We start from the raw sequence: 22,830 nt of genomic DNA on the forward strand, positions 1-22,830 counted from the left end.
GCAGGCCTCTCACTGTTGTGGCCTCTCCCATTGCGGAGCACAAGCTCCGGACGCACAGGCTCAGCGGCCATGGCTCACGGGCCCAGCCGCTCCGCGGCATGTGGGATCTTCCCGGACCGGGGCACGAACCCGCGTCCCCTGCATCGGCAGGCGGACTCTCAACCACTGCGCCACCAGGTAAACCCCCCTGTTATTTTTTTTCATTAAACAATGAGTGCCTGTGTGTTACGTAGAAAAAAGAAGCTTATTTATTGGTAATCGGTATTTAAATCTTTTGATCTATTTTGTTAATTTCTGCCTGTTAGAGAAGCACTTATTTTAGTCAGGTATTTAAATCTTTCTCCTCCTCCATCCGGACTCTCAGAAGTCTTCTTTTTTTATATCACAAATCTAACAATATCCTACCCATTCTTCCATCAAGAATGCTCAGAAATTACATGCCCTTCTGCTGAATTCTTAAATTAGCACATGCACAATATAACTTCTTCTGGCACCGGAGAATTGATTCCTACGCGATCCATCCACCCTGTCTTAGTCATTCGTCAGCTCAGGCTGCCATGCCAGAGAACCATAGCCTGGGTGGCTCACAAACAACAGACATTTATTTCTCACAGTTCTGGAGGACGAAGTCCGAGATCAGGGTGCCAGCATGGTCAGGTCCTTGTGAGAACCCTCTTCTGGGTTGCAGACTATCGACTTCTTATTTTATCCTCATGTGGCAGAAAAGAGGGCAAGAGAGCTTTCTGGGGTCCCTTTCATAAGGGCATTAATCCCATTCACGAGGGCTCCCCTCACTAGCGAAGCACCTCCCAAGGCCCCACCTCCTAATACCATCACATTGGGGGTTAGGATTTCAGCATAGAAATTGCGGAGGACACATTCAGTCCATAGCACACCCTGAAAGAGGCAAGTTCCTATTCCACAGGTCCCAATGCATCTCGGGTGGTAGGTACCAGGGCACGCAATAGACTTTTACATTCCTGTACCACGGGATCGTCTCCCCTAATGCAAAGTGCAGAATCGGCTGCCTCTCGGTGACAAGCTGCTGTGGCCTCCCCACCTGCCTGTTTGGACCCACGGCACTGAGAGAAGAACACAGCCCTGAAGTCTTGAACAGCAGCAGAGAACACCATTTCCTCGAAGGCGCTCTCTGGAAAAAGCCAAAATGCCTTTCTTTTCATGAATGCAGAAAACTCACGTTGAAACTAGTTCCGAAAAATGTTTATTATGCCACAAACGCATTGTCCTCATACACTTTATCTGAAGTTCTTTACATATTCAATTATCTTTTTTCTTCGCAAGAACGTAGATAGTCCCTCATATGACCCTTGTCTACTTTTTGAACTTCCTAGCACAGTTCAAGAAACGTGTCGCAGGCAAGCGTGCAGGCAGCATGGTGAAATGGAAAGCAAGCCCGATCGTGAGTCAGTGGGCTTGGGCTGGAGGCTTCGGGCAGGTCAGTCCACTTCTTCGGACTTTAGCTTCCTTCTCTGAGGTCACCAATGTCCTCTGTGGCTTCTTCAACTGTCTGGAGGGTGATGAGGAACACAGAGCCTCTGGGTTTGCGTGGAACTCTGTGTTCACTTCCACAGGGCACTTTTGTCCACCTGCCTTTTCTCAGAGTCAGCTGTCCAGGTATCCATAACCTCCATGAGGTCAGGACACTCTTCAGAAAAGGGACCACATCTTAGTCACAGAATATCAAACAATGGCAGCCATCTTCGCATTGGTGGGACAACACAGATTTGATTTCTTCTCAACTTAAGGTGTTCCTCCCATATACTGCTCTTAAACCTGCAGTATCTCGTTTAAAAGAGTGTCTGATTTAGCATGCTGTATTTTTAGCCATCTCCAGCGACTGACTATTTCATGGGGTTCTACACAGCTCACCATGATTTTTCTGCATCCTCTTAGCCAGCTGGAGCCAGACCACCGCACACCGTGGGCTCCTCTTCTGCGAGTCACTGGTACATCCAAAACACAGACACTGTCTTGAACGCATGTGCCTACACTTAAATTACACTAAGGTCTTGGAACTTCATTTTAACATACAGTATTTCCAGGCATTTACCAAGTAGACAAAGTACCAGGTTGATGTCATTGCACTGATGAAATATTCATATCATTGATAAGGCGGGACAATGTAGCTGACTTTATTGGACTCATACCGTTTGCATGAAAAGGCTGAGTTTCTTTGGCTCTTTGTTCATTCAAGTGCACAGAATACCTATTTGGATAGACTTAGGCATTGTGTTAATCTGTCAGTAAAATCTTGCACTGTCCAAAGTGTTTTGCAAACTGATTTAGGTTTTGGACTACAACAAGCGGCCATTGGTAGAAATATACCATATATACACATGGAAATTACAAAAATACATTTTATTTATAGCTGATTTTTTTTAAGTAACAAAAAACTAACACTATGAAAGATCAACCAGCATACCAAAAGGACACTACCTAATATCATCAGGACAAGAGACTCGTTTGGGGATTCCATGACACAGCATCTCCAGAACATTCCAGAAAGGGCAATTTGCCATTGGGAAATAAAAACAGCTTCTTTGAAAAGTCTGTGCTTTGACAGTTTGACTCTCCCACTCTAATCAATTCCACTCCTACTCTTCTCTGAATGTTAAAATTTCCAGCTTCTTCTCTCAATAAAGACCAAAGAAACTCATGAGGAGAATGGAAAGATGGACTCAGAGGGGATGGATACAAGCTGAAGCTAGATGGATCATGGGTGAGAAGGCAGGACAGGACCTCACTCTCCAACAGACACCAAGTAAGTCCCCAACATTGAGCATAGCTCCCAAAGTTGGTGAGGACACCACGGTGTCCCCTCCCCTGGGCTACCTGAAGTCAGCACCTGTTTTGCTTTTGCACTGACAGTCAGCAGCTGGTGCCTTAGGGCTGCGAGGTATTGTCCACCCAGAGCTCTGGAGGCTCACCTGCCATGCCAGGGAGGCTGATTTGCAACATCACGGTCATGAGGTCAGAAGCCTGCCATTTTGGCAAATGTCCTCCTATGTCTATTAACTATGGGAAGGAGTGCGGGAGGGGACTGGCTAACTCCATACACCTTTAAAAATGTTATTTACATTTAAATGTAAATCAACAGGTTTTCTGCATTCAGAAGCTTCTATGAACAGAGGCTGCAGCCTGGGGAGACTGGGTCCACTGTTCCTGCTTCTAACAGGCATCAATGACTATTTCCTTTTGTATCACTGGGCAGCACATGCTGGACATCATCGCTGAAGAGACAGAGGTTTCCTTGTAAAAGTCGATGTGTCTATCGTCCCCCAAAAGAGAGAAGCTTCGTTCTCAGGCCACCTTCGTTGCAGGGCAAAGAAAACCTGTTTTTCTTTTGTAGGACCTTTAAAGCTCTTAGCACCGATTCTCTTCCAGCCAGAGCCCAGCTTGCAGAATACTCCATTTCCAGAATGACAACACCTTTTCAAAAACCTGTCAACACGAATCCACCATTCCCTCTCATCTTCTCTCTTTCTTGGGCTTTGTTGAATTAATTGCGGGGGGAAAAAGAGTCAGGACTGTTCATAGGTGCAGTCATTGACTGACAGTACTGATTTTCATCCGATTTATTTGACTTTGAATATGAGCCTTTAAAAGAAAAGGACTCAGCTCTCTTGGCTGGAGTCAGTGTCTCCCTTGGAGACGGGAGGTGATTGCAATGATTACAGCCATGGCTGAATGAGAGAGAGAGAGTACAGTCTGGGACTTCATCGCACGCCTGCATTGCCTTTAACACAGAAATAGAGTTAACATGCAGAGGTCATCGAAGATAGAGCTGTGCTCTCCCCATTCTGGTGATGATTTATTAAAATATGGCATTGGACAGGAATCTGCAGATCTGCGAGCATCTCTCGTGACTAAGGCTCCGTAGGGAAATACACCCTCAGTTCAAACAGTTAATGTAACAGAGTATCAAACATATGGTCCCACATGGGGACTTGTTGACATACAATCAGTTGAATAAGCCAAGCATCCAGTTGTTCAAGAGTTTCCTGTTCCCCAGAAGCCCCACTGTTCACGTTTTTAGAAACTGAGGGTGAGAAAAACGCCCACATCGTCTGTGCCTCCAGACCCATCAAGCCAGCCTGGAGAAAACCAAAGACTGTTTCCTCAGAGTCTGGAAGTGGGCGAAGGCATTAGACCTGGAACTCAAACATGTCCGTCTGCTTCTTGGCCAGCTTGGCCACCTCTTCCCGGATGGCCTTCACCAGGGCCGCTGTGGAGATGTTGGTCAGGGGCGTGTCAGACGGATCGTTCTCCGCCAGGCTCTGCTGTGAGGCTGCTGCGGAGGGCAGCGGGGCCTGCTCCAAGCTGGGGTGCAGCCCGGCTGGCTGGCTGTACTGGCGAGGGAGCCTGGAGGGCGAGCTCTGCTGATACCGGGACCGGGGGTAAGCCTCGATGTACCCCGGGAGGGGGACCTACAAAGCATGTTGGGAGAGAAGACAAGGACCTGGGGTCAGGAAGCGGCTCAAGTCATAGGACGCACTCGATACCAAAGCAGGAGGGGACTGAGGACAAGGAAAGAGATTTAGAAGAAAATGAAGGCAACGCACCATCGTGTAGATACAAAAGCTGGAGTCTGTTTGGAAAATAGGTGATCTGGACTCACTGGATCTGCTGGTTGGATGAATTAAATACGTGTTTTAAACAGTATGCAAACAGTGGGCACATACCTGAATCTACATCTGAACCTACCTGGCTACCTTTTTAATATAAGCACCATCTAGCCAAAAGAAGTGTTGTTCTTTATGGATGTCAAAGGACTCGCGGGAGAGACCTTCAAGATGGAGGAGCTGAAAGACGTGGAGATCACCTTCCTCAGCACAAATTTATCAGAAATACATCTACATGTGGAACAGCTCCTACAGAACACCTACTGAACGCTGGCAGACCTCAGACCTCCCAAAAGGCAAGAAACTCCCCATGTACCTGGGTAGGGCAAAAGAAAAAAGGAAAAACAGAGACAAAAGAATAGGGACGGGACCTGCACCTCTGGGAGGAAGCTGTGAAGGAGGAAAAGTTTCCACACACTAGGAAGCCCCTTCGTGGGCGGAGACTGAGGGTGGGTGGGAGGGAAACTTCGGAGCCACAGAAGAGAGCGCAGCAACAGGGGTGCAGCGGGCAAAGCAGAGAGATTCCCACACAGAGGATCGGTGCTGACCAGCACTCACCAGCCTGAGAGGCTTGTCTGCTCACCCGCCGGGGGGGCAGGCGCTGGGAGCTGAGGCTTGGGCTTCAGAGGTCAGACCCCAGGGAGAGAACTGGGGTTGGCTGCGTGAACACAGCCTAAAGGGGACTAGTATGCCACAGATAGCCGGGAGGGAGTCAGGGAAAATGTCTGGACCTGCCGAAAAGGCAAGAGACCATTGTTTCGGGGTGCGCAAGGAGAGGGGATTCAGAGAACCACCTAAGCAGGCTCCAGAGACAGGTGCAAGTCGCAGCTATCAGCTCACACCCCAGAGACAAGCATGAAATGCTAACGCTGCCACCACTGCCACCAAGAATCCTGTGTGCAAGCACAGGTCACTACCCACACACACCCCCCTCCACCCCAGGAGCCTGTGCAGCCCACCACTGCCAGGGTCCTGAGATCCAGGGACAACTTCCCCAGGAGAACACATGGCACACCTCAGGCTGTTGCAATGTCATGTTGGCCTCTGCCACTGCAGGCTCGCCCCGAATTACAATTATGACTACTGTACCCCTTCCACTCCCCAGCCTGAGTGAGCAAGAGAGATCTAATCAGCCCCTGCTTTAACCCCTCCTGTCTGGGCAGGAACAGACGCCTGAGGGTGGTCTACGTTCAGGGGTAGGGCTAAAACAAAAGCTGAAACCCGGGAGCTGTGCGAACAAAGAAGAGAAAGGGAAAGTTCTCCGTGCAGCCTCAGGAGCAGCAGATTAAATCCCCACAAGCAACTTGATGAACCTTCCATCTGTGGAATACGTGAATAGACAATGAATGTTCCCCAAATTGACGCAGTGGACTTTGGGAGCAACTGTAGACTTGGGGTTTGCTTTCTGCATCTGACTTGTTTCTGATTCTTATGTTTATCTTAGTTTAGTTTTTAATGCTTGTTATCATTGGTGGATTTTTTTATTGGTTTGGTTGCTCTCTTTTTTTAAAGTTTATTTTTTTTTAATTAAATTTTTTTTCCTTTTTTTCTCTTTTTGTGAGTGTGTATATGATGTTTCTTTGTGTGATTTTGTCTGTTTAGGTTTGCTTTAACCATTGTCCTAGGGTTCTGACTGTGTTTCTATTTTGTTTTTTGTTTCTTTCTGTGATTTTGTCTGTTTAGTTTTGCTTTTACCATTTGGTTTGGGGTTCTGTTGTTTTTTGTGGGTTTTTTTTTCCTTTTTTTCCTCCTCCTTTTCTTCCGAGCCGTGAGGCTGGCAGGGTCTTGGTGCTCTGGCCGGGTGTCAGGCCTGAGCCTCTGAGGTGGGAGAGCTGAGTTCAGGACATTGGATCACCAGAGACCTCCCAGCCCCACATAATATCAATCAGCGAGAGCTCTCCCAGAGATCTCCATCTCAACACTAAGACACAGCTCCACCCAACGGCCAGCAAGCTCCAGTGCTGGACAACCGGTGCCAAAACAACTAGCAAGACAGGAACACAACCCCACCCATTAGCAGAGAGGCTGCCTAAAGTCATACTAAGTTCACAGACACCCCAAAAAACACCACCGGACGCAGCCATGCCCACAAGAGGGACAAGATACAGCTCTACCCACCAGAACACTGGCACCGGTCCCTTCACCAGGAAGCCTACACAAGCCACTGAAACAACCTCACCCACTGGGGGCAGACACCAAAAACAATGGGAAGTATGAACCTGCAGCCTGCGAAAAGGAGACCCCAAACACAGTAAGTTAAACAAAATGAGAAGACAGAGAAATATGTAGCGGATGAAGGCGCAAGATAAAAACCCACCAGACCAAACAAATGAAGAAGAAATAGGCAGTCTACCTGAAAAACAATTCAGAGTAATGATAGTAAAGATGACCCAAAATCTTGGAAATAGAATGGAGAAAATACAAGAAACGTTTAACAAGGACCTAGAAGAACTAAAGAGCAAACAAACAATGATGAACAACACAATAAATGAAATTTAAAACTCTCTAGAAGGAATCAATAGCAGAATAACTGACACAGAAGAATGGATAAGTTACCTGGAAGATAAAATAGTGGAAATAAATACCGTAGAGCAGAATAAAGAAAAAAGAATGACAAGAATTGAGGACAGTTTCAGAGACCTGTGGGACAACATTAAATGCACCAACATTCGAATTATAGGGGTCCCAGAAGAAGAAGAGAAAAAGAAAGGGACTGAGAAAATACTTGAAGAGATTACAGTTGAAAACTTCCCTAACATGGGAAAGGAAATAGTCAATCAAGTCCAGGAAACACAGAGAGTCCCATACAGGATAAATCCAAGGAGAAATATGCCAAGACACATATTAATCAAACTATCAAAAATTAAATACAAAGAACAAATATTAAAAGCAGCAAGGGAAAAACAACAAATAACATACAAGGGAATCCCCATAAGGTTAACAGCTGATCTTTCAGCAGAAACTCTGCAAGCCAGAAGGGAGTGGCAGGACATATTTAAAGTGATGAAAGGGAAAAACCTACAACCAAGACTACTCTACCCAGCAAGGATCTCATTCAGAATCGACAGAGAAATTAAAAGGTTTACAGACAAGCAAAAGCTAAGAGAATTCAGCACCACCAAACCAGCTTTACGACAGATGCTAAAGGAACTTCTCTAGGCAGGAAACACAAGAGAAGGAAAAGACCTACAATAACAAACCCAAATTAATTCATAAAATGGTAATAGGAACATACATATCGACAACTACCTTAAATGTAAATGGATTAAATGCCTTAACCAAAAGACACAGACTGGCTGAGTGGATACAAAAACAAGACCTGTATATATGCTGTCTACAAGAGACCCACTTCAGACCTAGGGACACAAACAGACTGAAAGCGAGGGGATGGAAAAAGATATTCCATGCAAATGGAAATCAAAAGAAAGCTGGAGTAGCAATTCTCATATAAAACAAAATAGACTTTAAAATAAAGACTATTACAAGAGACAAAGAAGAACACTATATAATGATCAAGGGATCAATCCAAGAAGAAGATATAACAATTGTAAATATTTATTTATGCACGCAACATAGGAGCACCTCAATACATAAGGCAAATGCTAACAGCCATAAAAGGGGAAACTGACAGTAACAAAATAATAGTAGGGGACTTTAACACCCCACTTTCACCAATGGACAGATCATCCAAAAAGTAAATAAGGAAACACAAGCTTTAAATGACACATTAAACAGGGTGGACTTAATTGACATTTATAGGACATTCCACCCAAAAACAACAGAATAAACTTTATTCTCAAGTGCTCATGGAACATTCTCCAGGACAGATCAGATCCTGGGTCACAAATCAAGCCTTGGTAAATTTAAGTAAATTGATATTGTATCAAGTATCTTTTCCAACCACAACATTATGAGACTAGATATCAATTACAGGAAAAAAACTGTAAAAAGTAAAAACACATGGAGGCTAAACAATATGCTACTGAATAACCAAGAGATCACTGAAGAAATCAAAGAGGAAATCAAAAAATACCTAGAAACAAATGACAATGAAAACACGATGATCCAAAACCTATGGGATGCAGCAAAAGCAGGTCTGAGAGCGAAATTTATAGAAATACAATCCTACCTCAAGAAACAAGAAAAATCTCAAATAAACAACCTAAACTTACACCTAAAGCAATTAGAGAAAGAAGAACAAAAATACCCCAAAGTTAGCAGAAGGAAAGAAGTCATAAAGATCAGATCAGAAAGAAATGAAAAAGAAATGAAGGAAACGATAGCAAAGATCAATAAAACTAAAAGCTGGTTCTTTGAGAATATAAACAAAATTGATAAACCATTAGCCAGACTGATCAAGAAAAAAGGGAGAAGGCTAAAATCAACAGAATTACAAATGAAAAATGAGAAGTAACAACTGACACTGCAGAAATACAAAGGATCGTGAGAGATTCCTACAAGCAGCTATATGCCTATAAAATGGACAACCTGGAAGAAATGGACAAATTCTTAGAAAAGTACAACCTTCTGAGACTGAACCAGGAAGAAATAGAAAATATGAACAGACCAATCACAAGCACTGAAATTGAAACTGTGATTAAAAATCTTCCAACAAACAAAAGCCCAGAACCAGATGGCTTCATAGATGAATTCTATCACACATTTAGAGAAGAGCTAACACCTATCCTTCTCAAACTCTTCCAAAATACAGCAGAGGGAGGAATACTCCCAAACTCATTCTACGAGGCACCATCACCCTGATACCAAAACCAGATGAAGATGTCACAAAAAAAGAAAACTACAGGCCAATATCACTGATGAACATAGATGCAAAAACTCCTAAACAAAATACGAGCAAACAGAATCCAACAGCACATTAAAAGGACATACACCATGATCAAGTGGGGTTTATCCCAGGAGTGCAAGGATTCTTCAATATATGCAAATCAATCAATGTGATATACCATATTAACAAATTGAAGGAGAAAAACCATATGATCATCTCAATAGATGCAGAAAAAGCTTTCAACAAAATTCAACACCCATTTATGATAAAAACCCTCCAGAAAGTAGGCATAGAGGGAACTTACCTCAACATAACAAAGGCTATATACGACAAACCCACAGCCAACATCATTCTCAATGGAGAAAAACTGAAAGCATTTCCTCTAAGATCAGGAACAAGACAAGGTTGTCCACTCTCACCACTACTATTCAACATAGTTTTGGAAGTTTTAGCCACAACAATCAGAGAAGAAAAAGAAATAAAAGGAATCCAGATCGGAAAAGAAGAAGTAAAACTATCACTGTTTGCAGATGACATGATACTATACATAGAGAATCCTAAAGACATTACCAGAAAACTACTAGAGCTAGTCAATGAATTTGGTAAAGTAGAAGGATACAAAATTAACGCACAGAAATCTCTTGCATTCCTATACACTAATGACGAAAAATCTGAAAGAGAAATTCAGGAAGCACTCCCATTTAGCACTGCAACAAAAAGAATAAAATACCTAGGAAGAAACCCACCTAAGGAGACAAAAGACCTGTATGCAGATAACTATAAGACACTGATGAAAGAAATTAAAGATGATACAAACAGATGGAGAGATATACCATGTTCTTGGATTGGAATAATCAACATTGTGAAAATGACTATACTACCCAAAGCAATCTACAGATTCAATGCAATCCCCATCAAACCACCAAGGCCATTTTTCACGGAACTAGAATAAAAAACTTCACAATTTGTATGGATACACAAAAGATCCTGAATAGCCAAAGCAATCTTGAGAGAGAAAATCGGAGCTGGAGGAATCAGGCTCCCTGACTTCAGACTATACTACAAAGCTACAGTAATCAACACAGTATGGTACTGGCACAAAAACAGAAATATAGCTCAATGGAACAGGATAGCCTGTTCAAAGACAGCCTCTTCAATAAGTGGTGCTGGGAAAACTGGACAGCTACATGTAAATGAATGAAATTAGAACACTCCCTAACACCATACACAAAAAAAACCTCAAAATGGATTAAAGACCTAAATGTAAGGCCAGACAGTATAAAACTCTCAGAGGGAAAACATAGGCAGAGCACTCCACGACATAAATCACAGCAAGATCCTTTTTGACCTACCTCCTAAAGAAATGGAAATAAAAACAAAAATAAACAAATGGGACATAATAAAACTTAAAAGCTTTTGCACAGCAAAGGAAACCATAAACAAGACAAAAAGACAAACTTCAGAATAGGAGAAAATATTTGCAAACGAAGCAATTGACAAAGGATTAATCTCCAAAATATACAAGCAGCTCATGCAGCTCAATATCAAAAAAACAAACAACCCAATCCAAAAATGGGCAGAAGACCTAAATAGACATTTTGCCAAAGAAGACATACAGACTGCCAACAAACACATGAAAGAATGCTCAACATCATTAATCATTAGAGAAATGCAAATCAAAACCACAATGAGGTATCACCTCACACTGGTCAGAATGCATCATCAAAAAAATCTACAAACAATAAATGCTGGAGAGGGTGTGGAGAAAAGGGAACCCTCTTGCACTGCTGGTGGGAATGTAAATTGATACAGCCACTATGAAGAACAGTACGGAGGTTCCTTAAAAAACTAAAAATAGAACTACCATACGACCCAGCAATCCCACTACTGGGCATATAACCTGAGAAAACCATAATTCAATAAGAGACATGGTACCACAATGTTCACTGCAGCACTATTTATAATAGCCAGGACATGGAAGCAACCTAAGTGTCCATCATCAGATGAATGGATAAAGAAGATGTGGCACATATATACAATGGAATATTACTCAGCCACAAAAAGAAACAAAATTGAGTTATTTGTAGTGAGGTAGATGGACCTAGAGTCTGTCATACAGAGTGAAGTAAGTCAGAAAGAGAAAAACAAATACTGTATGCTAATGCATATATATGGAATGTAAAAAAACGGTACTGATGAACCTAGTGGTAGGGCAGGAATAAAGATGCAGACATAGAGAATGGACTTGAGGACCCAGGGAGGGGGAAGGGTAAGCTGGGACGAAGTAAGAGTGTAGCATTGACATATATACACTACCAAATGTAAAATAGATAGCTAGTGGGAAGCAGCTGCATAGCATAGGGAGATCAGCTCAGTGCTTTGTGACCACCTAGAGGAGTGAGATAGGGAGGGTGGGAGGGAGATGCAAGAGGGAGGGGATATGGGGATATGGGGATATATATATATCCATATAACTGATTCACTTTGTTATACAGCAGAAACTAACACAACATTGTTAAGCAATTATACTCCAATAAAGATGCTAAAAAAATTAAATAGACTTTAAGTATATATTTTTATAAAAAAAGGACTCAGGGATTTATCACTGATGATAATAGCTAACACTTAATGAGCCCTGTGCTAAGGGCTTTCCAATCGTGGTCTCATTTAATTCTCAAAACAACAACCTAGGAGGTAGGTATTGTTACCCTTATTTTATAGAAGAGGAAACTGAAGCAAACAGTGCCTCAGTCGAAGGTGTCACAGCTAACAAGCCACTGAGAGACGCAGCTCCAGGCTGGGAGTTAGTCACTGCACTATATTGTCTTGGATCTGGAATATGATCTGGGTTTCTTGAAAAAAATTTCTCTTTTCATTAAAAGTGGAAGATACACAGTTCTATGCTTTAATATATGGACACTTATAGTAATAAGGACGGGGCAATGATCCAGAATTCAGGATCAACTTTCCCACAGAAACAGTGCCATAAAATGGGATGCTGTTCCACGGTAATCCACAAAAGGCCTTTATATCCCATAATGTTAACTGCAACACCGTAAGATAAATGCCCATGGATGACGTAGGTATGGGGTGCTCCCGTGAATGGGACACATGTAAGGAGTCAGGCAGCTTTCTGGGAGAAGCAGCTTAGCTGAGTCTGGAAGATGAAGAGGCTGTTTTTCAGAAGACAAGGTGGGAGGGGCATTCCAGGCAGAGGGAAAAGCAATGCAGAGGCCTGGAGGTACACAGAGGAAGGGGCACCCAGGGAGGTTCAGTGATTTGGTCTGACCAGAGAGGGTATGTGGGGTATGAGGGGAGCTCAGGAAGACAGGCAGTCAGGGCCAGATCAAACAGCTGCTGAACGCCAGGCTACAGAGTAAAGTTTTCTATGGTACACTTCTAAGGAGTTGAGCGTGTTTCCATTCCTTACAGAGATGTCTGGGCGCTGGTGAGGATGGAGTGGAGGGGTTGGGTGAGGATTCAGAATTTTGTATGGGCAAATGTGGAGTAGGAAAGCAGGCCTCTCCCAGTCCCTGCCAGAGGTTCTGACAACCCCTCCGGAGAAGGCCTGGCCTGGGAGCCACCAACGGGTGTCAGGCAGGGGAAAGGTCTGTATTTTAGGAAGGACACTCTGGAGGTGGACCCACTGGAGGTGGAGAGGAGATAAGTTCTGAGGCTACCTCAATGGATCAGGTAAGAGTCGGGAAGGACCCGAGTGAGGGAAGAAGTAATGGGATGGATGTCCCAAAGTTTGGGGCTTTAATTCCCCTACAAGACCTGGTAAAGGAAGACAAAGTAGCAAATATATTTCACTTGCATCTCAGAGGAAAATCAGAGCCAGACTGTCCGAGCCCTTGGGCCACACAGCTGGGAACGCACAGGTGACTGGGGGCTAACAGAGAGCCAAGGCCAGGACACGGGACTTGCCTGTCAGGTCTCAGCTCAAACTCCCTTTCTTCCGGGAGACCTTCCCCAGTCCTCTATTAGCTGAGGGCTCCCTGTAAGGTCCTTCCATGCACTTTGTCTAGCGTAACAGTCATCACTCACAATATCATCGCCTGTCTCAGGCATCGACTGTGAAGGCAGAACTGTGTCTCACCTACTTATCCCTGTGCACCAGTGCCCAGAACTGTGCACGGTACACAGTAGGGAGTGTCTCAGACCTGGGGTTCTGAGCGGCACAATTTGAAAATCACCGAAGGATGACCAGCTGGTGCCGTATGTTTGTGAAGGAAGCTGCCATGTCCCCTTTCCCTGCATTTCAAGTTCAGCTGGAGCTGAGGGTCAGTGTCCAACTCTTGAGACCTCCCAGTTCTGCAGCATTAAGCAACTTGGTGCTTGTGTCTGGGACAGACCAGGGACACCTGACGCCACTGGAGTGGCCTCAGGGTAATACTCAGAAGCATGGAAGATGAGGAGATGACACACTCTTCCTCCCTTACAGTAGAGGCAGGCGGGAGCCACCACACCTTGCGGGCCAAAATCCAGGGCTGGCAAACACCACTCCTTCCCTAGCCAGTGCCTGTGGCAGGCATCACCTATTGATCACAGCACACTTTCCTGATGAGCCTGGGAACCCCCTCTCAATCCCTCTCCATCCAGCACCAAGGATGAAACCTATTTTTCAAGCCAGGTCCAGGTGATTTTATACAAGCTAGCTCCTTATATCTGGATACCTGGGATCAGGAGGGTCAGACATCCAAATGATGGTGGGGGCTTTTTTCTTCTCACATGGATGTGGAGGGTGAACATTTTCCCCACTGGAGTATCTTTTTTGTTTTTTGTTTTTTGTTTTTTTGTTTTTTTTGTTTTTGCAGTACGCGGGCCTCTCACTGTTGTAGCCTCTTCCGTCGCGGAGCACAGGCTCCGGACGCGCAGGCCCAACGGCCATGGCTCACGGGCCCAGCCACTCCGCGGCATGTGGGATCCTCCCAGACCGGGGCACGAACCCGTGTCCCCTGCATCGGCAGGCGGACTCCCAACCACTTGAGCCATCAGGGAAGCCCCCCACTGGAGTATCTTTCTCAAGCCCACATCTGGTCCCACTGAGCCTCCTGTGCTGAATTTCAAATGCAATAAAGCACCTGACCTCCCAGCTTGGTTCCTGGCTTCCGTGCTCCACGCATGGGCACGCAACCCTGCTTACCTGAAGGTGGTAATGGGGCTCCAGGAAAGACCCATTTAGGCTGCAGCAATCACTTTCCTCTTAAAAACAACTAATAGGAAACTAGCACTCCCTCACAATGGGGGGTGGCGTGGTGATCAAGTCATCATGTCCAAAAGATTAAGTTTCGATTTGCTGGGCTCCTTTTCCTTCATCTTTAAGGCAACATGAACCCAAAGGTATCTGGATGTCACCATAAGCCTGGCTAAGTATTATCTGTAAGTATCTTGAAGGCAAGGGACAAGTTTTGTAAATACTTCTGCTGACTCCTGCAAAGCACCCAGTGCACCCTGCATGCAGAGGGTGAGCTGACAAAGCTGCAGGTCTACTGCCTAATTAGCACAAGTATCAACTACTTTCTGAAAAGTACACATTATGTTTAGATTGCAAGTGGCATTATGGAGGTGAATAACCTCTGAACTGACCAACTCACACCCAGTGAGTTCAGCTGTTTAGAAGAGCTGAGCATGACAAAGGAAGCAAAAAAGGCCCACAAACAACCAACAGAGATGCCATACACTCCCGCATTTAGATTTGTAGACTGAACAGTAGGGAATCCCTCCAGTTACTCTCTCAGAGACTATTTACTCCAGCTCTACAAACAACTCTAATGAGCTCAGACATGCCTCATTTGCAGATAACAGAGCATTAGGAAAAGCATATTTAAAGATGAGTATATATCTGAGAGTGGGGAAATTGAGCAAGGTGTGAGCTGGGAGCAAGGTCAGAGAAAGAAAAAACATACTAAGCCTTGTAATAATTCCAAAAATTATAATAGTTTAGAGATGTCTGACATAGGGGCAATAATCCTACACACCGTCAGAGCCCATCTGACAAATGTCATTTTAGTACAGTGAGCCATAATAATGACGCTGAATCATTTGTTAAAGACAAATTAAATTATGTTTTTCTTTTAAAGAAGGAGGGGAGAAGGATGTAATTCATTCCAGAATTTAAAAATTCAGGGTGGCATATATTGTTTAAATGTTTTGGAAATTAAAGGACTAGCTTTATTAGGAAAATTAATATACGTAGGGTAGTTTTACCCTGATGATGTTGTTTAAATGTGGCATCACTACAATAAGAAGAGACACCAACGCTGAGGTTGAATTGAACCTGTAGGGGTAGAAAGTATGGACCCCAGGGGTTTGGACAGAGAGAAAAGATGACACAGGTGTCAATGTGTTTCCTAAATCTAGGATGTATTTCAAATGCTGAGACCAAACCCTAAAATGACATAGAGCACCACGGGGCCCTAGGAAACAGCCTGCCTTTCTCATCCATGATGGATGATCTCACACAGGGAGTGGAGCAACTCATTCTAGAGGCCATGATTGTGCTATTTTTTTTGCTTGTTTTTTGTTTTTCACTTGGCAGTGCTTGACAGGTGGCTCAGAGGCAGGTTTGGGTGTGAATATCCAGGTTCATCTGGTTGCTGCCCCTCTTTGGTCCAGGCTGGGCCAGGTCCACTGTGCCATAAACTCCTACTAGTATAATGAAGGAAGAAACCAGCTGACCGTGAAAAGACAGTCTTCAGCTGGAAGACAGGCAGATAGCTTTAGATCTACATGCAAAGTAATTCAGTCTCGGGTTTCTAATCCTTCATTTTCTGGTACTGCATCTAAACTTTTCACAGGATTTCAAAGCTGAAAGGAACAAATTTAGTAAAGGCTTTGGAGCCAGAAAGATGCAGGTTTGACTGCTGAACACATCAGGGAAATAATACCTACATGACAGGTCTCGTGAAGATGAAATAAGATAACATAAATAGAACATCTAATACAGTGCCTGGCACACAGAAAATACTTAAAAAATGGTAGTTATTATAAAACTGTATTTGATTAAGGGTGCCCTCTGGAAAGAGGTGGAATCTGACTGAAGGCTCCTGTGTCAAAGGACATCACACTCCCCTCCCCGGCACTGTCTCCTCTAATAGCTGATTTTAGCCACCTGGGTGGTGGAACGGGGCCTGAGATAACAAAACACTCAGTTCCAGCCTCACATCCCTTTTCTCCCTGTAGGGTGTCAAGCAGGCAAAGTTGTGAGGGAATCAGCGAGGGTCTCACCGAATCAGCCCACTGGCTCGGGAGCTCATTCTCTCCTGCATAAGACATCCAGGCCTGGTTCCTGTAGGACGAGGGAGGCGTCGGGATGAAGTAGCCGGTGAAGCCGGGTCTGCTGGCAGCTGGAATGGCGAACACTGCCGGCACCGTATTACCTGGCATGGAGGAGACGTACGGGCGAGATTAGGCCGGCACCTCGCCCACTGGGCTGACATATGCACAAGCTGGGGGAAGCTCGGAAATGGGAGGACTCTGGCCTTGGGGGAAGGGCTGATGGGAAGGCATCACATCTCCACCTGCAGCCCCAGCCCTGCTCACCTGTCCAGACAGTAGTGGAGGCATCACCTGCTGGGACTCAGACCTAGCTTTCTAGAGAAGTGATGGCTCACAATCCTTGCCGAGCCCTCACCAACTCCCCCATCCCCATCCCAACACCCCTGACCTGCTGGGGTGCCAGGTGTTTTCCTCCCAGGAGGATGGGTATTTTTCAAAAGCCAAGAAGAGGAACCAAAAGGAATAGATTTCACTGGTGGCATTTCTGGACACAGTATGCTTTAGTAAGTGTTGACAACCGGGTGTTTGCAGTTTTAGTCTAAAAGGTATGGTTTGGATAAATGAAAAAACCCATTACGGCATGTTCAAACCTCTGTGTTCATTGACATTGTTTGTAATAGCAAAAAACTGGAAACAACCAATATGTCTCTCACTAGGGGATAGGATAAATGGTGGCATGTCACATAATGGAATACCATATGGCAGTGTGAACAAGTGAACTAGATCAACATGTGTGTAACAACCTGGAGAACTCCTGAAAACAATGTTAAGCTGAGAAAACAAAGTGCAAAAGGAAAGGTACAGCTTAACATCACTTACGTAAATTTAAAATATACAAAGCATTAACATATACCATTGTATAGAGATACATATGGACTGAAAGCCCATGACTTAAAGACTGTGATCACCTCTGGGGAGAAGGGGAATGAGTTGGGAGTGGATAGTTGTATCTGGAATGCTTTAAAGATATATATAATCATTTTTGAAAAGGCCTTAAGTCTGGCAAAATGTGAACATCCACCCTGACCGTAACCTATCTTAATATTTTGTCAGAGTTCAGATCTTTTTAAGAAATAAAAGCAGTAGCTCTTCTAGCCAGGGCTACTGAAGTCCAGAGGGGATCCAGAAATACAGTTGCTTTGATTCCTGACGGTGGCGGGTAGAAGGTGGAGAGCGGGGAAGACAAAGTGCACAGCACGGGGGCTGGTGCGGGGCGCGGGCTTCTTCCAGGCCTTTCTCCTCTTGCCCACCTGAGTAATTTAAAGCCGACTGATCCAACTGCGCCACAGACACAGGGCCTCGGGACACCTGCGCGAAGGAGGCGCTGTCGTGCAGCTGGGCGGGCTCAGGCCCCGCGGACTCGGCCATCCTGGTCTTGCTGCCAATATCCGAGGTGGACCTGCGGGGGGGAAAGGGGCCGCCTTAGCCGCCTCCCAGGACCGCGGCCGGCTGGGCAAGGCGGGGCTCCCGGGGCAGATCACGGCCAAGGATGGCTTCGGCCTCCAAGCCCCAGGACGGCGGGGTCCTCAGGCCTGGGTTTGCCCCCGAATAACAAAGGGGGCCTACACGCCCAGGCCTGGAGCAGCCGTCGCGGTGGCCCGAGCTGGAGTCATTTTTAGATATTCAAGGTCAGTGCTCCCCTGAGGGTGACTCTCATGTCTCTGGGGAGTAGAACACTTAATTTCCACATAAAAATGAGCCAAGAATTAGCGCTGGGTCTTAGCTGGGGATGGTCGACCTAGCAGGTGATGACATCATCGGCAGCCAATGGGAAGGCTCTGTCTGGAGTGCGCCGCCACTCCCCCTCCTGACACCAGGACCGAGACCCTGGAGGGCTGCGGGGACTGCGTTCCCTGCTGCTACTGGCAGGAAGCAAGAAGCCCTAGGCTCTGGGAAGCTCGGGCTGCTCCCGGAAGCAGGAGCCTAGTACTTTCTGGGCATTATGAATGAAAGAACACTTTTTTTTTTTTTAAGTTCCACAGGCAAGCAGAGAATCTGGCGCATTTAACACCTCTCTCCACTTATAGCTCAGAAAGCCATGTAAGAAGAGGGGGCTGGGGTGAGGGCACGGGCCTCTCCCCCTAGTATAAAGGGTGCTGTAGCCAGGCTCTGCCTTCCCTTTGGTAGAGGCACTTCGGGCTCTCCTAAAATTAGAGTGCAGGGAGGCAAAGGCTGCCAGCCCACAGGGCCACCCTCTAAGCAGAGGCAGGCTGTCACAGTAAGAGCAGAATAGAGGCGCATTGGGAGCCTGGGTTCCGGCTGCCTCCTCTCTGAGCCCCAGCTCCTCATCTGTAAAATGAAAGGGGAGGATGACTCCATCTCAAAGGTTCTTCCCTGGTCTAACCCTCTGGGTTCATAAGGAGGGCAGTGACCTCCTGGTATTTGGCAAGGATGACAGACGGTGCAGGACATGAGAGGAGACTGGTGGTTGAGAGAAGAAATAAGAAATAGGTGCTGGGGCTTCCCTGGTGGCGCAGTGGTTGAGAGTCCGCCTGCCGATGCAGGGGACACGGGTTCGTGCCCCAATCCGGGCAGATCCCACGTGCCGCGGAGCGGCTGGGCCCGTGAGCCATGGCCGCTGAGCCTGCACGTCTGGAGCCTGTTCTCCGCAACGGGAGAGGCCACAACAATGAGAAGCCCACGAACCCGCAAAAAAAAAAAAAAGAAATAGGTGCTGGCCTTCAGCAAACATAGCTCAAACGACTGATTGAAAAGCTCCTCCAATCCAGAACCCTCAGGAGCAACTATTCCCCAGGGAGGGTCAAACACAGGCTGTGAGGATTAAACTACACATCAGGGTGGGTTGCTGGGGGCTCAGTAGTATAGGGTCTCCCTTCCTTTCTCCATCCCTCCTTCTCCCATTTGCTCACCCCCACAGCCCTGGCTTCCCACAGGCTGTTTCCAGGCATCTGCTACTCCTTTAGAAAACCATCCTAGGAAAATCCCTGGCTTCTGCTCTGTACGCTCGGCCACCTTTGAGGACTCCCAGAGCCTTTGAGATCATTTAGGTCAGTGCCCTCATTTTACAGATAAGGAAACAGGAGCCAGACAGGTGAGGCAATGTGCCTGGAGTTCCACAGCGCGTTACTGGCAGGTTAGGGTGGAACCCTGGTCTGCCGCTTCCCATCCCACCCTAAGCTTGACTGGGGTCAAAGGGTGGTGTCTACACACAGCTCGGCATCCTAAACTGCTGGAAATGAAGGCAGGTCGTTTCTGAGGAAAACTCATTTCTTTTCACCATTTTGACAAAGTTCAGACCTGTGGCCCACAAATAGTGTGTGATCAGCATGTTGGAGGAAGCTATGGTAGGAGGGCCAGGGCAGTGGCCCGTACAGGCCCCAGGGCACGGGTGTCTCTCCTGGCCTTGGACATGATGACTATTCCAACCTCCCCCAGGGCTCTTGGCTGTTGTTTCTTGTCTATCTTTATTTAAAACATGTGCTTTTTATACTATTACAGAGCAAAGAGATTGCTGAATATATGTTTCACAGCTGGCCTATCCAAGTTCGTGGGCTTTCATCCTCTCCATCTTGCAAGTCAAGAGTTAGGGCAGGAGCCTAGACATGCTGCTCCCCGGCCTCTCGGACACTACCCCTCAATAACAAAGGGCCTTCTGGGTGCACACACCTGGCAGGAGGTGCCCAGACTTGAGGCGGCTGTTGTGACGGCCCAAGTTGGAGTAAGTTTTAGATGTTCAAGGTCAAGGTATGGGGCAGTTGACCTTGGGTTTTTTCAATTGTGGGTTCTACAGGACTTTCAGTTTTCAATGGTAAGAGAGTAGGTCAACCCTCTGTGGCCCCCACTCCCTTCCTTCATGGTACTTGGGGTGTCCCAGGCACATGGTTGTCTGTACAGGTGATGCACCCTGAATGGGGCAGGGCAGGAAGGAAATCTGTCAGGGAGGGGCGCACAGGACCCAATCCTCTGCAAATATTCCAAATAAGGCAAAGAAAGGAATGTGTTACCGCCTGAGAGAAGCGACAGCCACTGGGCCAGTCCGCGGAGGCACAGGTGGAGGGGGAGAGCCCATGACCATTTCAGGAAGCTGGGAAAACCTGTAGGCCTGTGAAAGAGACGAGCAAATAGAGGGAGATGTGTTAAAACCCGGTGCCCATCAACACACAGGTTCTTCTTACTTAAAAGGGAAGCAAACTTCCGAGGGTTAGACTTTCCTTCTTTCCTCAAACTTTCCCCTTCGATCTCCCTTAACATGTTCCCCGGCCCACTCTTCTATCTCATCTGCCACCATTCCCCCCTTTGCTGGGCCACTGCAGTCACAGAGTCCTTCAGTTGTTCTTAGAATCTGCCAAGTTCCTTCCTGCCTCGGGCTTTGTACATGCTGCTCCTTCCCCCTGGGATGCTTCTCTCCCAGTCCTTCCCGTGGCTCCTTCCTTCATTTCATTCATCCAGCCCCATATTCCCTGTGAGCCCCATTTACTCTGTCTCCATATTGTTTTATTTTTTGGCATAGCAGTTGTCACTCTGGTATTATATCGTTGCTTACTTATTATGTGCCACAAACTAGACTGTAATGAGGGCAAGGGATTTGTTCTCAGCTGCATCCTCATGCCTGGAACAGTGCCTGTTATATCATGGATGAGTGATAAATATTAGATAAGGAATGAATCATTGATTGCGTTTACTTTCTCACTCATGGAAAGTGGGTTTAGTGGGGGAAAGCAATGGGTCTGGAGCCAGGAAGTATGGGTGGAGGCCCTAATTTGCTGATGAATAGACTTTATGTCCCTAAGCAAGTCAGGTGACCTCTCTGGGCCTCAGTGTATTCTTCTGAAATGGGGACAAGGATACCTTGCCCAGAGGGCATGGGTGCAAAGTAGATCAGGCAAGAGAGTGTATGTGTAAGTATGTTGTGATCTATAAAGCACTATTCAAAGATAACGGATCAGAAATGCCACAAAAGTGAAGACTTTAATCAACACAGGAGGGGAGAAAAGGAAAATGGTCAGAGACAGGACCAGACAGCCAGGCCACAGCCTCTTTGAGCAGGAGAAAATCTAGAAATGCTCTCTGCGAAGACAAAGATTGGCTTGTGTTTCTCATTCATTTTTTTCTTTAGGTATCAAGGCCTGCCAGATCTCTTGAGGAACAAGATCATAGGGCTGTAAACCTAAAGGCATCCAGACAGAAAGTAGCAGCAGAGAGAATCCATACACAGGATTCTTTAAACCAAATGAGGGCTTCTCCCTTCAGCATCATGGCAGGCTACCTACTCATAAGGGCCTCCCCAGTAAATAACAAGTAGATTCTGGATAACACCTGGCTTTTATTGCATGTAGGAATTGCAGGATATAAGGAAAATCTTAAGGACTCCACCCACTACCCACCCCATCCCTCTCACATCTCAGCAAACTAAAATAAAAACTGTGAGCTGAAATCAGAGGTAGAAACAATGAGTAGCAAACAAATATGAAAGGTGGGATTGCCTGGAAAACAAATGCCATACTGGTAATCAATTAAGAGATCAAGCCTGGGATAGGGCAAGGTGAGGCAGGTGAAACTGAGACCCTTACAGCCAACCTGGAAGGGGCTAACATCGGCTCCTCCCAGGGAGGAAGGTTGGTAATGCTCCCAGGCTCAGGCAGAAGCAACTGTAAGTCCTCTTTGGAAGAGATATTCCTAACCTAGGCTCTCGGGATTGGCACAGATTGAGATGAAGCAAAAAGGAGCTCATAATCAAATATCAGAAAACACACCAGAAAACATAAGTGAAAGTTAGAAAAAACAACAAATTTAGACCTTAAAGGACTTTAGAGTTTGAAATTTCCAGATACAAAATGGAAAGTAACAAGGTAAGAAATGTTTTAATAACTGACCAGACAGAAACATTATCAGAAATGATCCAGCAGATTTGAAGAAGAACAAACAGAACTTTTAGAAGTGAAAACATTACTGAAATAAAACACTCAATATAGGCGAATTAAGTAATCACAGATGGAAAGAAATATAAACTAGAAAATGGAATTGTGATTACTAAGGATGAAACACAGAGACAAGAAGATAGAAAATATACACCTCAACAAATGACCCAATTTCGCTCCTTTTTAATATGAGTAATATTCCACTGTATATATGTACCACGATGACTAATAAGAACCTGCT

The 22,830-nt window shown here is 45.7% G+C and overlaps 1 protein-coding gene across 3 annotated transcripts in view; it reads right to left on the minus strand.

The window, feature by feature from the left end:
- Positions 1-223: 223 nt before the first annotated feature.
- The window catches only part of KIAA1549L (KIAA1549 like), a 280,665-nt gene continuing 258,058 nt past the window's right edge, over positions 224-22,830 (minus strand). For all 3 annotated transcript variants that reach the window (XM_067749478.1, XM_067749477.1, XM_067749476.1), the window contains 4 exons: positions 20,676-20,773; positions 17,961-18,109; positions 16,660-16,811; positions 224-4,448 (listed from right to left, as the gene is read on the minus strand). In XM_067749478.1, coding sequence (XP_067605579.1) covers positions 4,167-4,448; positions 16,660-16,811; positions 17,961-18,109; positions 20,676-20,773 — 681 coding nt within the window. In that variant the 3' untranslated portion in view covers positions 224-4,166. The remainder of the gene's footprint in view (positions 4,449-16,659; positions 16,812-17,960; positions 18,110-20,675; positions 20,774-22,830) is intronic.

This window comes from Pseudorca crassidens, chromosome 9 (assembly GCF_039906515.1).
Source record: "Pseudorca crassidens isolate mPseCra1 chromosome 9, mPseCra1.hap1, whole genome shotgun sequence".
Classification (NCBI taxonomy): domain Eukaryota; kingdom Metazoa; phylum Chordata; class Mammalia; order Artiodactyla; family Delphinidae; genus Pseudorca; species Pseudorca crassidens.